The sequence below is a fragment of the Pollachius pollachius genome, assembly GCF_949987615.1.
Source record: "Pollachius pollachius genome assembly, contig: scaffold_390, whole genome shotgun sequence".
Classification (NCBI taxonomy): Eukaryota; Metazoa; Chordata; class Actinopteri; order Gadiformes; family Gadidae; genus Pollachius; species Pollachius pollachius.
The window spans coordinates 5,001-19,839 of record NW_027641327.1 but is presented as its reverse complement, the minus strand read 5'-3'; the positions used below and the strand labels follow the sequence as shown (position 1 = coordinate 19,839).

General features: G+C 46.9%; 1 protein-coding gene across 1 annotated transcript; it reads right to left on the bottom strand.

Annotated features, from left to right (window-relative positions):
* Nucleotides 1-2,337: 2,337 nt before the first annotated feature.
* On the bottom strand, nucleotides 2,338-13,782 carry LOC307091666 (cytokine receptor-like factor 1; the record flags this gene model as incomplete). Its single annotated transcript, XM_079759309.1, has 4 exons — nucleotides 13,488-13,782; nucleotides 7,215-7,493; nucleotides 4,302-4,431; nucleotides 2,338-2,507 (listed from the first exon to the last, which is right to left on the bottom strand). Coding segments are annotated over exons 1-4 (649 nt in total), but the record flags the coding sequence as incomplete, so codon positions are not given.
* Nucleotides 13,783-14,839: the final 1,057 nt, after the last annotated feature.

Below are 14,839 nucleotides of genomic sequence, written 5' to 3'. Positions count from 1 at the left end.
AATAGAATTCCTCTTTTATTAGCCTTCCACCGAGCCAATGAAACCAGCACCAGAGAGGAGGGGGAGGGGTCTGGGTGGGGCTGAGGGGGGCCCATTGTGGACCGGACCCTGAGGCTAGCCCTAGCCGATGGGATGGGATCCAACATCTAAGGCCTGGGACAAGGGGTCAAAGCCCGGGAAGGTCAAAGTTCACCCAGACCCCGGAGAGAATCTCTCTCTTCGGGTGTGTGTGTGTGTGTGTGTGTGTGTGTGTGTGTGTCACACAAAGCGGTACAGATCTGATGGACTACACACCTTTTATGTCCACATACTTTACGTACAGATACACCTATGATAGCAGATGCTTCAGTGAGTACTTCCTGCCATAGACTGTGATTCCTCATCTGGGCTCCAACATATGTAACTTATTTCCTATCAATACAAGAATACTTACGAAACAATTTACAGATTCAGTAAAGTGCTACTCGTCTCTCTGTCTAGCACTCTGCGTGGGTCTCTCTCTCCAACCCTCTATCTGTCTCTCTCTCCAACCCTGTATTTGTCTAGCTCTCTGCGTCTGTCTGTCTCTCTCTCAACCCTCTACCTGTCTAGCTCTGCGTATGTCTCTCTCTCCAACCCTCTATTTGTCTAGCTCTCTGCGTCTGTCTCTCTCTCTCCAACCCTCTATCTGTCTAGCTCTCTGCGTCTGTCTCTCTCTCTCCAACCCTCTATCTGTCTAGCTCACTGCTTATGTCTCTCTCTCTCCAACCCTCTATCCGTCTAGCTCTCTGCGTCTTGATCTCTCTCCACCCCTCTATCTGTCTAGCTCTCTGCGTCTGTCTCTCTCTCTCCAACCCTCTGTCTTTCTAGCTCTCTGCGTCTGTCTCTCTCTCTCCAACCCTCTGTCTGTCTAGCTCTCTGCGTCTGTCTCTCTCTCTCCACCCTTCTATCCGTCTAGCTCACTGCGTCTGTCTCTCTCTCTCCAACCCTATATCCGTCTCTCTCTCCAACCCTCTGTCTGTCTAGCTCTCTGCATCTGTCTCTCTCTCTCCAACCCTCTATCCGTCTAGCTCTCTGCGTCTGTCTCTCTCTCCACCCCTCTATCCGTCTAGCTCTCTGCGTCTCTCTCTCTCTCTCCACCCCTCTATCCGTCTAGCTCACTGCGTCTGTCTCTCTCTCTCCAACCCTCTATCCGTCTAGCTCTCTGCGTCTCTCTCTCTCTCCACCCCTCTATCCGTCTAGCTCACTGCGTCTGTCTCTCTCTCAACCCAAACCCAGCTTCAGAACTTTACCCAGCAGACGCCTGGACAGCGGACACCCTGGCCTGATGGCGGGGTTCGTCAGACTGTGAGAGCACCTTCCCGTGCTCTCTCCCACGTTTACATTTACATTTACATTTAGGGCATTTAGCAGATTTTTATCCAGAGCAACAGAAGAAAAAGAAACAACATATCACTGTCGGTACAGTAAGGATGTTCATAGAACCAAGTGCAAAGCATTAACAAATTGTTAGGATAGCCCATTTTCCGTAGACAGCAAAGATAGCTAGGATAAGATGCTACATAGCTAATTACTATAACTAAACACAGCTAAAAAAACATCTTAAAACAATCAATAAGTGCGTAAATCAAATGCATCTTTGGCACGTTTGCATCTCTCTCTTTTCGTCAGCTTCTTTGTCTCTCTCTGTCTCTGTCTGTCTCTCTGTCTCCGCCTGTCTGTCTTCCTGTCTGTCTGTCTGTCTGTCTGTCTCTCTCTCTCTCTCTCTCTCCCTCTCTCTCTCTCTCTCTCTCTCTCTTAGTCTCTCCTCTACTCTCTATCTCTCTTCCTCTTTCTCTGTCCCTCTTTCTCCCTCTGATCTCTCTCCCTCTCTGTCTCTCTCCTCCTCTCTCTCTCTCTCTCACTCTCTCTCTCTCTCTCTCTCTCTCTCTCCTGACTGTTAACCCTCCAGTGTCTTCTCTTCTTTCTTTGTGTATTGGTTTTAGTCCTCCTCCTCCTCCCTGCTCTATTTTCAGTCTCCTCTTCCCCACACTGGATTAGCTGCTCTGCTGTTCCCGTCCAAGTTCCCGAGGAAAATGTACACATGCACATATACGCGCACGTACATTCACACATGCAAATACAGGTACATCTATTTTACACACTATTACACAACTGTATGCACACACACAGGCCCGCATGCAGGCACACACACACACACACACACGCACACGCACACGCACACGCACACGCACACGCACACACTCAACCACATCCACACCTACACACACCTACACGCACACACACACACACAAACACGCACCCAGACTCAACTAAATCCACACCCACACACACACACACAGCCACACACACACTCACCCACATCCAGGATATCGAGGGTGATGATATCGGAGGTGGCGGAGCCCAGCAGGTTGGACGCCTCCACCCAGATCTCGTAGGGGGTGAAGAGGGCCAGGTCCCGGGGGATGTAGCAGGAGTAGGGGTCCGTGGCGCTATGGTCCTCACACTCCCTCTCCTTACCGTACCACCTGGAGTAGCCACGCAGAATCTATCAATATATACACCTCTGCTTACCGTAACCCCTAGAGTAGCCACACAGAATCTATCAATATATACACCTCTGCTTACCGTAACCCTAGAGTAGCCACGCAGAATCTATCAATATATACACCTCTGCTTACCGTAACCCCTAGAGTAGCCACGCAGAATCTATCACTATATACACCTCTGCTTACCGTAACCCCTAGAGTATCCACGCAGAATCTATCAATATATACACCTCTGCTTACCGTAACCCCTAGAGTAGCCACGCAGAATCTATCAATATATACACCTCTGCTTACCGTAACCCCTAGAGTAGCCACGCAGAATCTATCAATATATACACCTCTGCTTACCGTAACCCCTAGAGTAGCCACGCAGAATCTATCAATATGTACAACAATATTTATATACATATACCTACCTACTAAACAGCCTAGAATCATTACTAATATATACATTAAATTATCTACCTTTTTATAATTTCTTAATTAGTATTTATACATATTAATATTTATTTATTTTATGAATATATATATGTACATATATATATAATAAATATATTTTTTCTTTTTACATATATATATATATATATATATTACTCCCTATATCATTGAGAGTCATATATATATATTTATAATAATTAAGATATAGAAATGTCTATTCCAAGCCATCTGAAATAATAATAGTCATAATATACGCCTCTTTGTATATCCACATTAAAAAATGTAATTGAAATGATAATAATAATACAAATATAATACCACGAGCCAATTATAATAATACATACACCAATTTATCTAACCAATTCACCATTTTATCCTATTTGACATTTGATCTATAATTTGCATGTTTGTTATTAAGCATTTCTCGGGATAAGATTTTGCTTTGTTACTCAGTATTAAACTTCCTGTTCAATTCAATTATTATATGAAGTTAGGTATAAAAATATATAACATTTTTCGGACAGAAATTCGGATTGCCTAATCAATACAATAAATGTAAAACCAAATTACTAATATTACTATAAATAAATCATTATAAATATTAACTACAGTTAATAATGATACTTGAATTAACAAAATATTTGTTACGATTAAAAGGATCCTGGTCTTTGTAAATCCTGGTCTTTGCAAATTAAGTGCTATCTATGTTTAAATATGAGTTACTGTTTCTAGGTCAAAACAAACTTAGCAGCAGCGCACTAGCGAGAGCTAGCAGCAGGAGCTAGCAGCGGGAGCTAGCAGCCGGAGCTGGCAGCGAGAGCTAGCAGCGGGAGCTAGCAGCGAGAGCTAGCAGCCAACCCAGGGTGGGCCTCCTCTCCCCCCAACAGAGGGCAGGCCTACCTCAGGGTTAGAGTTAGAGCAGGCCTACCTCAGCTTGTACTTCAGGGTTAAGGTTAGGGTTAGGGTAGGCCTACCTCAGCTTGTACTTCAGGGTTAGGGTTAGGGTTAGAGCAGGCCTACCTCAGCTTGTACTTCAGGGTTAGGGTTAGGGTAGGCCTACCTCAGCTTGTACTTCAGGGTTAGGGTAGGGTTAGGGTTAGGGTTAGGGTAGGCCTACCTCAGCTTGTACTTCAGGGTTAGGGTTAGGGTTAGGGTAGGCCTACCTCAGCTTGTACTTCAGGGTTAGGGTTAGGGTAGGCCTACCTCAGCTTGTACTTCAGAGTTAGGGTTAGGGTTAGGGTAGGCCTACCTCAGCTTGTACTTCAGGGTTAGGGTTAGGGTAGGCCTACCTCAGCTTGTACTTCAGGGTCAGGGTTAGGGTTAGGGTAGGCCTACCTCAGCTTGTACTTCAGGGTGTACTTGGTCCTGATGGAGGTCTCCCCCTGGCCCCCCGCGGCCCAGCGGCACGTCAGGTCCTTGGTGTTCTTGGACCAGCAGGTCAGGCTGACTGGCTTCTCTGGAGGCACTGGGGGAGGGGGGAGAGAGGGAGAGAAGAGGGGAGAGAGAGGGGGTGAGCGGGAGAGGGAAAGAAAGAGCGATGGTAGAGGAGGGAGAATGACAGGGGAATGGAGGGCAAGGGGGGGGGGGAGAGAGAGAGAGAGAGAGAGAGAGAGAGAGAGAGAGAGAGAGAGAGAGAGAGAGAGAGAGAGAGAGAGAGGGGGGGAGGGGGCAGGGGAAGAACAAGGGGAAAGCAATTGTGAGGGATAGGGGGAGAGAGGGAGAGAGGTGAAAAGAGTCAGAGGAGGGAGAGAGAAGGGGAGAATAAATAATTGGGGGAGAGGATGGGTTGAAGAAATGACAGAGAAAGGGGATTGGGGTGGGAGAAAAGAAGATAGAGAGAGAGAGAGTTAGGGTGAGTGACAAAGATAGAGAGTGAGGGTGGGAGTGGGGAGGGAAAGTCTTTCATTAATCTACTTTGTTCTGTCCTTCTGCCCTTCACTCACTTCTAATCTTTGATGTGAGAACAATATGGCGTGTGCGTGTGGGTGTGTGCGTGTGCGTTTCTATGTGAGAGGGAGTGAGACAGTATGCGTGTGTCAGTGGTCTGATTGGATCAGAGTAAGGAACCCTGCCAACATTCCTCTCTCCTCGGAACACGCGGTCCGAACATCCAGCATCTCATTGAGACCCCTGACTGATGCTCTCACTGTGTGTGTGTGTGTGTGTGTGTGTGTGTGTGTGTGCGTGTGTATAGGTGAGAGATTGAGACAGCATGTGTGTGTCTGTGTGTGTGTGTTTGTGTGTGTGTGTGTGTGTGTGTGTGTGTGTGAGAGAGAGAGAGTTAGTAAGTGTATATTTGTGTGGTTTTCTATGTGTATCTGTGCATGCATGTATGCGTGTGTGTGTGTGTGTGCGAGCAAGAGAACATGTGTTTGCATCTATGTAAGTGTGTGTGTGTGTGTGTGTGAGTGGCAGTGGTCGACAGCATACACACTTGTTCCTTTACGAGAGACATATCCAACTCCTTAAAAGTAATTTTTCATTTCATCACCAGAACAGACATCTGTTTATTTTCCCGCCGGTGTCTATCATTCCGCGGAACGCAGACACTGTTGAGAGTTTCCATGAAACTAGTGTTTTTCCGAGGACAGCAGTAGGCTACTGGATGCATGACAACAGGTACACCTGAATATCACCTGGGCAGCGATCTGTTAAACATTAGGTATGAGCACACCTTGTTCATGGAAATCTACACTTTAGTCGCTTGTTTTCGGCAACAAAGGAAACGCACGAGAGCATGGAAGTGTGTGTGCGTGTGTGTGTGTGCGCGTGTACGTTTTTTTGTGTTTGCAAGAATGTCTTTTCATGTCAGTGTGTGTGTGCGTGCATGTATGTGTGTGTGTGCGCGTGCAAACATGTGTTTGCCTGCCAGTGTGTGTGTGTGTGTGTGTGTGTGCATGCATGCAAACACGTGTTTGCCTGCCAGTGCGTGTGTGTGTGGGTGTGTGTGCCTGCAAGAATGTGTGTGCGTGCCAATGTGTGCACGTGTGTGTGTGTGTGTGTGTGCGTGCAAACACGTGTTTGCCTGCATGTGTGTGCGTGCCAATGTGTGTGTGTGCGTGCCAGTGTGTATGTGTGTGTGCAAACATGTGTTTGCCTGCCAGTGTGTGTGTGTGTGTACATGCGTGTAAAGAGCATGTCACAGCCGTGTCTGGGTGAGTGATGGTGCGAGTAATGGACCACACAGGTGGCCGGCGGGCGGAGTCACGCGCTGCCGGCCCTCAGCATAGTAAATGTAAAATACAGCCGACCCCTTCCTACCTGAACCTCAGGCCTCATCCGTCCTCCCTCTGCTCCTCCACCCTGCCTTACACTCGTTGGGTCTTCTGGGTTTTTCTTTCTCCCCCCTCCTACTCCCCCCCCCCCTCTCCCCTCCTCTCCCCCCTCTCCCCTCCTCTACTCTCCTCCTCTCCTCTCTCCCCTCCTCCCCTCCTCTCCCCTCCTCCTCTCCCCTCCTTCCCTCCTCTCCCCTCCTCCTCTCCTCTCCTCCTCTCCCCTCCTCTCCTCTCTCCCCTCCTCTACTCTCCTCCTCTCCTCTCTCCCCTCCTCCCCTCCTCTCCCCTCCTTCCCTCCTCTCCCCTCCTCCTCTCCTCTCCTCCTCTCCCCTCCTCTCCTCTCTCCCCTCCTCTCCCCTCCTCCCTCCTCTCCTCTCTCCCCTCCTCTACTCCTCTCCTCTCTCCCCTCCTCCTCCCCTCCTCTCCCTTCCCCCTCCCCTGCTCTCCCCTCCTCCTCTCCCCTCCTCTCTTCTCTCCTCTCCTCTTCCCTCCTCCCCCCTCCTCCTCTCCCCTCCTCCCCCCTCCTCTCCCCTCCTCCTCTCCTCTCTCCTCTCCTCTCCTCCCCCCTCCTCCTCTCCTCTCCTCTCTCCTCTCCCCTCCTCTCCCCTCATCTCCCAACAATAGTTAATTTCCTCCCGGCTCACTAAAGGCTTAATGTAACCCAAACTTAGTGTATATAACTTAATGTATATACCATGTTGCATAATGGAATGTATATAACATGGTGTATAACTTAATGTATATATATAAATATATACATTACATACAAACATATATAACTTGGTGTATAACCTAATGCATATAACGTAGTGTATAACTTCATTTACAACTTCATGTATACATACATTACATCTAAACATCTATAACTTGTTTAAGGGTGTACAACGTAATGCATATAATAATGCATAACTTAACGTGCACACACACACACACACACACACACACACGCCACACGTGTTCACGCGTCACTTACTGCCCACGAAGAGGCAGGAGCCGGCCAGCACGTGGCCCCCTGGGTTGTGGCAGACCAGGTTGTCCCCGGAGCGCTGCCTGGAGGCGGGCAGGCGGGCCAGGGTGACGCTCACCACGCTGGCGCTCAGCACGCTGTAGGAGGCGCTGGGCAGCCGCCGCCCGTTCAGCGTCCAGAACAGAGCGCTGGCGTGGAGCCCCAGTTCGGGGCTCACCCGGCAGGTGGCCGTCAGGCTGGAGCCGATCCGCAGGGCCGGGTCCTGGGGGTAGATGGCCGCCACCTCTGGGGGGAGGGAGGGAGGGAGGGAGGGAGGGAGGTAAGGGGGAGGTGAGGGGGTTAGGGTGGACCGGTGAGGTGCGTCTGTTGTTCTCCCTGGAACTCGACGGCCAGGAGAGAAACCCCTCGCCCGACGCACTCTGGTGTCCCCGGGGCCATAACATTACACTGCATGCGTCGCATTATACTACATAAGGCTACATTACACTGTCCTACATGACACTGCATTACGCTACATTACAGCACATAACATTACATTACATTACACTACAATACACTGCATACATTACATCATGCTACATTGCGCTACATTACAGCAGATAACATTACATTACATTACACTACAATACACTGCATACATTACATGATACTACATTACGCTACATTACACTGCACTACATTACAGCACATAACATTATGCTACAGTACATTACGCTACATTATACTACATAACATTAAATTACATTACACAACACTACACTACATTTGTTAAGCTGACGCTTTTGTCCAGAGCAAGCTCCAATAAGTGCATTCAAAAGTTGACCCCAAAAATGTCGATTTTTTTTACAGCATATTGAGTGTTAATTCTGTGTTTTGACAGTGACAGTGTCTTTTACACTAATATTATTATTAGTTGTTTCATATTATAGTTGTATTATTATTATTAAGATAGCATAACTTGAGACATTCCTAAGAAGCTAATTCCGGATAGTGAAGGAAGACTTGATACATTTGAAATATTCTGATGATAAACAGCCAAAGAATGAAAACGATTGAAGAAGGAAAAAGAGCTTGTGTGGACCGCGGTCTCTCCGTGCGCCGGGGGATGGCTTGCGTTTCTCCTTGTCTAACATAACATTTCAATTCCAGAGTTCAAACACTTCACCTCGTCGCGCTTCAATTCAGATAAATCAATTTCCCCGCTATTTAGCGCAACTATAGTGGGGAGACGATGGGATCAAATGAGTTAAATGAGGTAACTGTCTTAAGTTGTTGTGAAAGGACTCGCAGGCTGTTTTCAGTTATCCTCGCCCTCCTTTCCTCTCCTTTGTTGCTCCACGGCCTTTTGTTATTTCATTCAAACGTTTTAAACTGCGTTAAAGTTTCATTAATCTGCCCCTTCTGAAATGTTTTTTGTTATTTAATTATTGGTTAATTGTTGTGGAATTCTTCTGCAAACGGCCGTGCAAAACACTGTACACAGATGTTTTAGTAATATATTTGTATAATTAAATTAAATGTGTATAACAAACTAAAATCCAATGATTAAATGAAAGTGTATTGTTAAATAAAGTTTAAGAATAATGATAATAATAAAAATATATTTGCTATTTCCCAAAATGTACAGAGTTCTATTTAGTCGGTTTTAATCCACAGCAGAGAGCTGGAAAAAGTAAGGGAGGGAAGAAAATAAAGAGCAACAGTGAATTAAAACTAGGTAAAATTATGTTAAAAAGCAGCAAAGTGAGATAAATGGCAAAACAATACAATAGATAACCATAAATAAATGTAAGCATGTAAATATACATAGAATCGACTTTTTCAAATGACATTGAATCATTTCAAAGTCACGTCGAAAGAAACATAGAGAAAATACAATTTAAAATCACATTGACTAGCGTCAAAGGAACCAAACTAGAAAAAAAATTGAAAGATATATACACAAATAGAATAGACAAATGAAAAAGATATTGTAAAAGAACACCAACCCGTCTCTCCTTCGGCCTCTTAACCTGAACACTTTTAAACGTTTAACAGAACCTGTTTAAGTTCACCTGTGCTCCTTTGTTTTGTATTTTTATACGTAATGTAAAGTACCCATAAAGAGCGCTGCATAAATAAGACATTATTAGTATTATTATAAAACGGACACAAATACAGAATGGATGGAGTATAGAGTTGATAAAATAATAGCGCATGTATAAAAAAAAGAATAGAGTAGTATACCAACGGAGAGAGTATAAAAGAGTCGTACAAAAGGGGGCTGAGGGTTTGAACGCCCTGTCTGGCCCTGATTAGTGCCATGGAAACGCAGGTGAGCCCTTTGGCGTGACGAATGATTGTGAAGAGCAGCGGAGAGGCCGACACTTTGTTCAACTTCGACAAATCTCTGCCGCAGGGCCCATCAGCCTGAGTGTCTGCCACCTCCGCACACACACACACACACACACACACACACACACGCATACGCACACGCATACACACACACACGCACACACGCATACACACACACACACACGCACACACACACACACGCATACACACACACACAAACACACGTGAACAGACACACACACGCATACACAAACACACACACACACGCATGAACACACAAAGAGGCACACAAACACACGCATGAACACACATACACATAAGCATGCACACACACACGGATGCAGGCACACACGCACACGCACACACACACACACACACACACACAGATTGTGTGGTCTTTTCGCACCAAGCACACCTTTGAAGATGCGTTTTGAGTGAAACCCTACACCTGTATTTACATGACAACACCTGCTCACACACAGACAGACGCACACACACACACACACACACACACACACACACACACACACAGGGGGCTTAACACATTCACGGACGCACAATCGCACTTGGATACACAAATAGAAAGAAAGAAAAAGAGCGAGGGGGAGAAACCGACACACATGCATATATGCATACACGCACACACACACACACAGACACACACACACATGCACGCACCCAAACAAACCCACATTCAGGCATGCACACACGTTTACACACAGTCAAAACGCACACGCGTGCATGCACGCACACACACACACACACTCACACACTCACACACTCACACACACACACACACACACACACTGAGCTGTGCATGTCCTCAGATGGTGGAAATGGAAGAAGCAGTGATTCGCCAATCACCACACAGCGATCCAGCTGAATAACAATCATTATTTACTAATCCCCCAGGCTGATTGGGTGGGAGTAGGGTTGGGGGGGGGGGGGCAGGGGGTATGACACCCGTTGTGGGAGCCGGGGTAACGACCGAAGCCATTACAGCTGTTTATTGTTCCTGACCCGCTCGCTCGCAGGAGGAAATGACTCGTAAAATATGATTTGTTTAGAAAGAGCATTTTTTCCTTTTTTCCGCCCCCTTCGATTAAGCTCCGGGGTGTCCAGGTAGCCGTCTTTAACCCTTCCTTGGGGCGGGCGTCCTGCAGCCTGTTATTATAGCATCAGGGCTCGAGCACGCTAGCCTCCCAGCTCCGCCCCCGCTTTCACGGTACTTTAAGTCGTGACGTCATCACCGCTGATGACGTCGGAACCAGCGGAGGAGCAGGAAGGAATTTAGAAAGCATTCCGTTATTACGTTAACATTCCGTCGCGGTTGAGGTCATCCTTCCGGCGAAGCGAACCCGTGTCACCTTCACTAAACAAAGACCCCGTCTCTCACGCCGCAAATATGTTGGGGGCTGATGTCCCTTCCTCTTCCTCCCCTTCTTCTTCTCGGGCTTGTGATGACGTGGTCGCCTGCACTGTCTTCAACAAGTCCACTAAAAACAAAACAACGCTTGTCTTTTAAAAAGGAGTGCAACTTCAAATCAAATGTACCCCGGAAGCGGCTCATCTGAGCTGGAGGTCACTTAGGTGTGTCGCTAAACCCAGAACGAGGAAGGTTCTGGCACTCGCGGCCGGAGAGGATTAGCAGCCATGTTTGTTGTACTGCTGTCATTTTTGAACAAGCTGGTGGCTGGATTCACCGTCCAAGAGAAGACCTCTTTGTCTCTGTACTTTACTAGACCTTTGTAACCAACTAGAGGGAAGTCTAGTACAGTATACTACTGTTCTAGACCTCTGTAACCAACTAAACTTCTGTGACCAACTAGACTGAAGTCTAGTGCAGTATACTACTCGACTGTATCTGCTACCACTGGACTATAATAGTAGGGTTAGCCCTACTAACCCTACTGAACTGTGGTACTGTTACTGTAAACAGTAAATTGTACTACTGTAACTATTCTAGAGTTTACTAAACTTTACTGCACCGCACTGGACAGTGTAATATAGTAACTGGACGGTTCTACATTGTACTGTAGTACTTTAGTACTGTAACTGAGGGGTAAACTGTGCCGTAGCAGGCTATAACTGTACTGTAACTCTACTGGACTGGACTGTACTGGTACGGCACTGGACTGTAAAGATAACCACGCTGTAGGACTGCACTGTACTGTGAGAGTGGTTGTGATGGTGTGATAATGGTGGTGATGGTGTGATAATGGTGGTGATGGTGTGATAGTGGTGGTGATGGTGTGATAGTGGTGGTGATGGTGTGATAGTGGTGGTGATGGTGTGATAGTGGTGCTGATGGTGTGATAGTGGTGTTGATGGTGTGATAGTGGTGTTGATCTTGCGATATTGGCAGGAAACTGAAATAACAAGTCAGTCACTTGGACAGAGAGTGAGAGAGAAAGGGAGGGAGAGAGGGAGAGAGAGAGAGAGAAAGGGAGGGGGAGAGAGAGAGAGAGAAAGGGAGGGAGGGAGAGAGAGGGAGGGAGGGAGAGAGAGAGAGATATATTCCTATGGATGGCTGTTGTTTCCTTCACCCTTTCAATGGCTCTCACATCAAGAGAGAAAAGCTCTCTCACCCAGAGGGAAAGGCCTCTCTCACCCAGATAGACAGGCCTATCTCACCTAGAGAGACAGGCCTCTTTCACCCAGAGAGATGCTCTCTCACCCAGAGAGAAAGGCTTCTCTGACTCAAAAAGAGAGGCTCTCCATGTCTCTCTCACTGGCCTCCGGTACAACATCATGTTTGACACTATGAGGCCCACAGTGGAAACATGCCTTAGTTTGGATTTATACTTATATTCCATATGCATAGCGGTACAGTGTACAGGATGAGCTAATGTATCACTGTTTAAAAACATACGAGAGAGAGAGATGAGATACAAGGCAAGAGACACGGAGACAGACAGACGGAGGGACGGCCAGAAAAACCGACAGACTGGTAGGGGACGACGGTTGATTAATTTTTTTTAAAGAAAAACACTGGATCATTTATTCTAGCGTACAGCCTACTTATTTATAGTGACCTTTTTACACAAAAATAAAAACTAACAAACTCAATGAGGCAGTGCAGTTTCTTTTTTCTTTTTAAACCAATAAAAAATAAGTTATATGGCCTCCGAACCTTTGCGGTGATTCTTCCGGGGAGCGCTCCCACTAAGCGGTTCGCTGAAGGACCTGATCGTTCTAGGTGGCGGTATCGTTCTCTCTTAACGACTCCACCAAATGACTGTTTGGTTGCGCTCCGTGAAGCCCCCGCATGCTCCATGTGGTAAACGGATCAGGGTGAGAGACCCGGACGCCTCCCGGGACCAGTTCCCCCTCACCTCGCCTACTCACACACAAGATTAATAGGGCATGGTGCGTCTCCCAGCCCCATTAATAACGCACGGCTCACGGGCCGTCCCGTGCCAGACACTTGTCATCCCTGTCATTTGTCATTGGTTTTATACACAAATCAACACAATAAGCTTACTGGATTAGAAAAACGGTCGCTTTATTATGCAAATGTTTTCTGTAGTTTTGTTTGGAATCATTATTGCGATTCAAACTTTTGTGTTGTTATGACTTTTTAAGTAGTAGTTAAAGTAGAGTATGAGTTTGTTATTTATCCTGTAAATGTTGCCATCGTTATCTGTTGCAACAACCTCTTGATAATGAACTTAAGTCTAAAAATATATAAATAGGCCTAAATATATATATATATATATATATATATATACAAACATGCCTTGTTATCGCCATAATAGTTCAATCTCTCTCAGCCGCTCGTTGAAGACCAAACGGACCTTCAGGTCTCAGTCTCAGCCGCGGCTAGACTGACGTGTGTGTGTGTGTGTTTGTGCGTGTGTGCGTGTGCGTGTGTCTGTGCACGTGTGTGTGTGTGTGTGTGTGTGTGTGTGTGTGTGTGTGTGTGTGTGTGTGTGTGTGGCTTACGTGTGGAGAAGGACAGCACGCCTGGGACACACAGCACCAGGAACGCATAGATGTCCAGCACGACTTTCATTTTCTCCCGGTTAGGTCTCTCGCCCCGTCCCGATACTACTGCTATCGTCTGCTGAACGCCAACAGTCTGGACACAAAACTCCCGCACGCTGGAGAATAGGAGGAGAACTCAGACGGGGGTTCGGGTCGACTGCTGCGGATCTCTACATGAACACAAGACGCTTCTTTGGGGCAGCAGAGCAGCCGAGGAAGGCCGAGTAACACCGAGGGCAGCCCGGAACGATCTCAGCGGAGGCGGAAAGTAACACAGTGTGTAGCGTCCTCTTTGCAATCTTTTTGCCTTCTTAATGTTTCCTCAGCCCAAATCACACACAAGTTCATACTTTCTTAAGCCCCTCCTCTCTTCGCTCGCTCGCTCACTCCCATTCTCTCTCTCTCTCTCTCTCTCTCTCTCTCTCTCTCTCTCTCTCTCTCTCTCTCTCTCTCTCTCTCTCTCTCTCCCTCCCTCTCTCTCTCGGTCTTCCCACTCGGCTTTCCGTTCCTTCTCGTCGGCCTTGTTTCCACACTCTCCCTCTCAACTGATGGGCCAAACACTCGTGCGTTTGATTCAACTGAATTACGCGGTCTATGGCTTCGCCTGCAAAGGTTCCCTCTCTCCATTTGTTTCTCTCAAACCAACGAATCCGTTGAGTCACTGACAAATAGTTTATGAATGGGATTATCTCTTTCCTGTGTGTGAGCATGTGTGTGTCTGAGTATGTGAGTGTGTGTGTGTGTGTGTGTGTGTGTGTGTGTGTGTGTGTGTGTGTGTGTGTGTGTGTGTGTGTGTTGTGTGTGTGTGTGTGTGTGTGTGTGTGTGTGTGTGTGTGTGTGTGTGTTTATGTGCGTCTGATCTTTGTGGCTAAGCAACTGAATATGTAAAAGTCACATTTCCCGTCCGCACTATTCAATTAGGAAAGAGAGGGTGAGCTAGAAAAAAGGCGGCTAAAGCTTTGTTTTGACACAACCGTGACCCAACAATGACAGGTAATGTTCTGCACGCTAACGGGAAGAGGGCTGGGACGACAACTTGAAGCTAATACATAATAACAATGCTTAAATCCAATAACGTATCCATGTTCCCTCATCCGAAAGCTGTGAGGGAACCTCTCCCTCCCATCCAGAAGTCTGGATATGTTTTGGGTAATAATCTGCAGTTTACTAACTGGCTCCTGACGAGCCGACATGTAAACAGGCCTTCGCCAGCATCAGACGGAAGATAAATATTTGGAGCACAATTTAGAAGAGAAATGAGAGCAATCACAGAGAGGGGAGATCCATGATCAACGCGTGGATCATCCAAT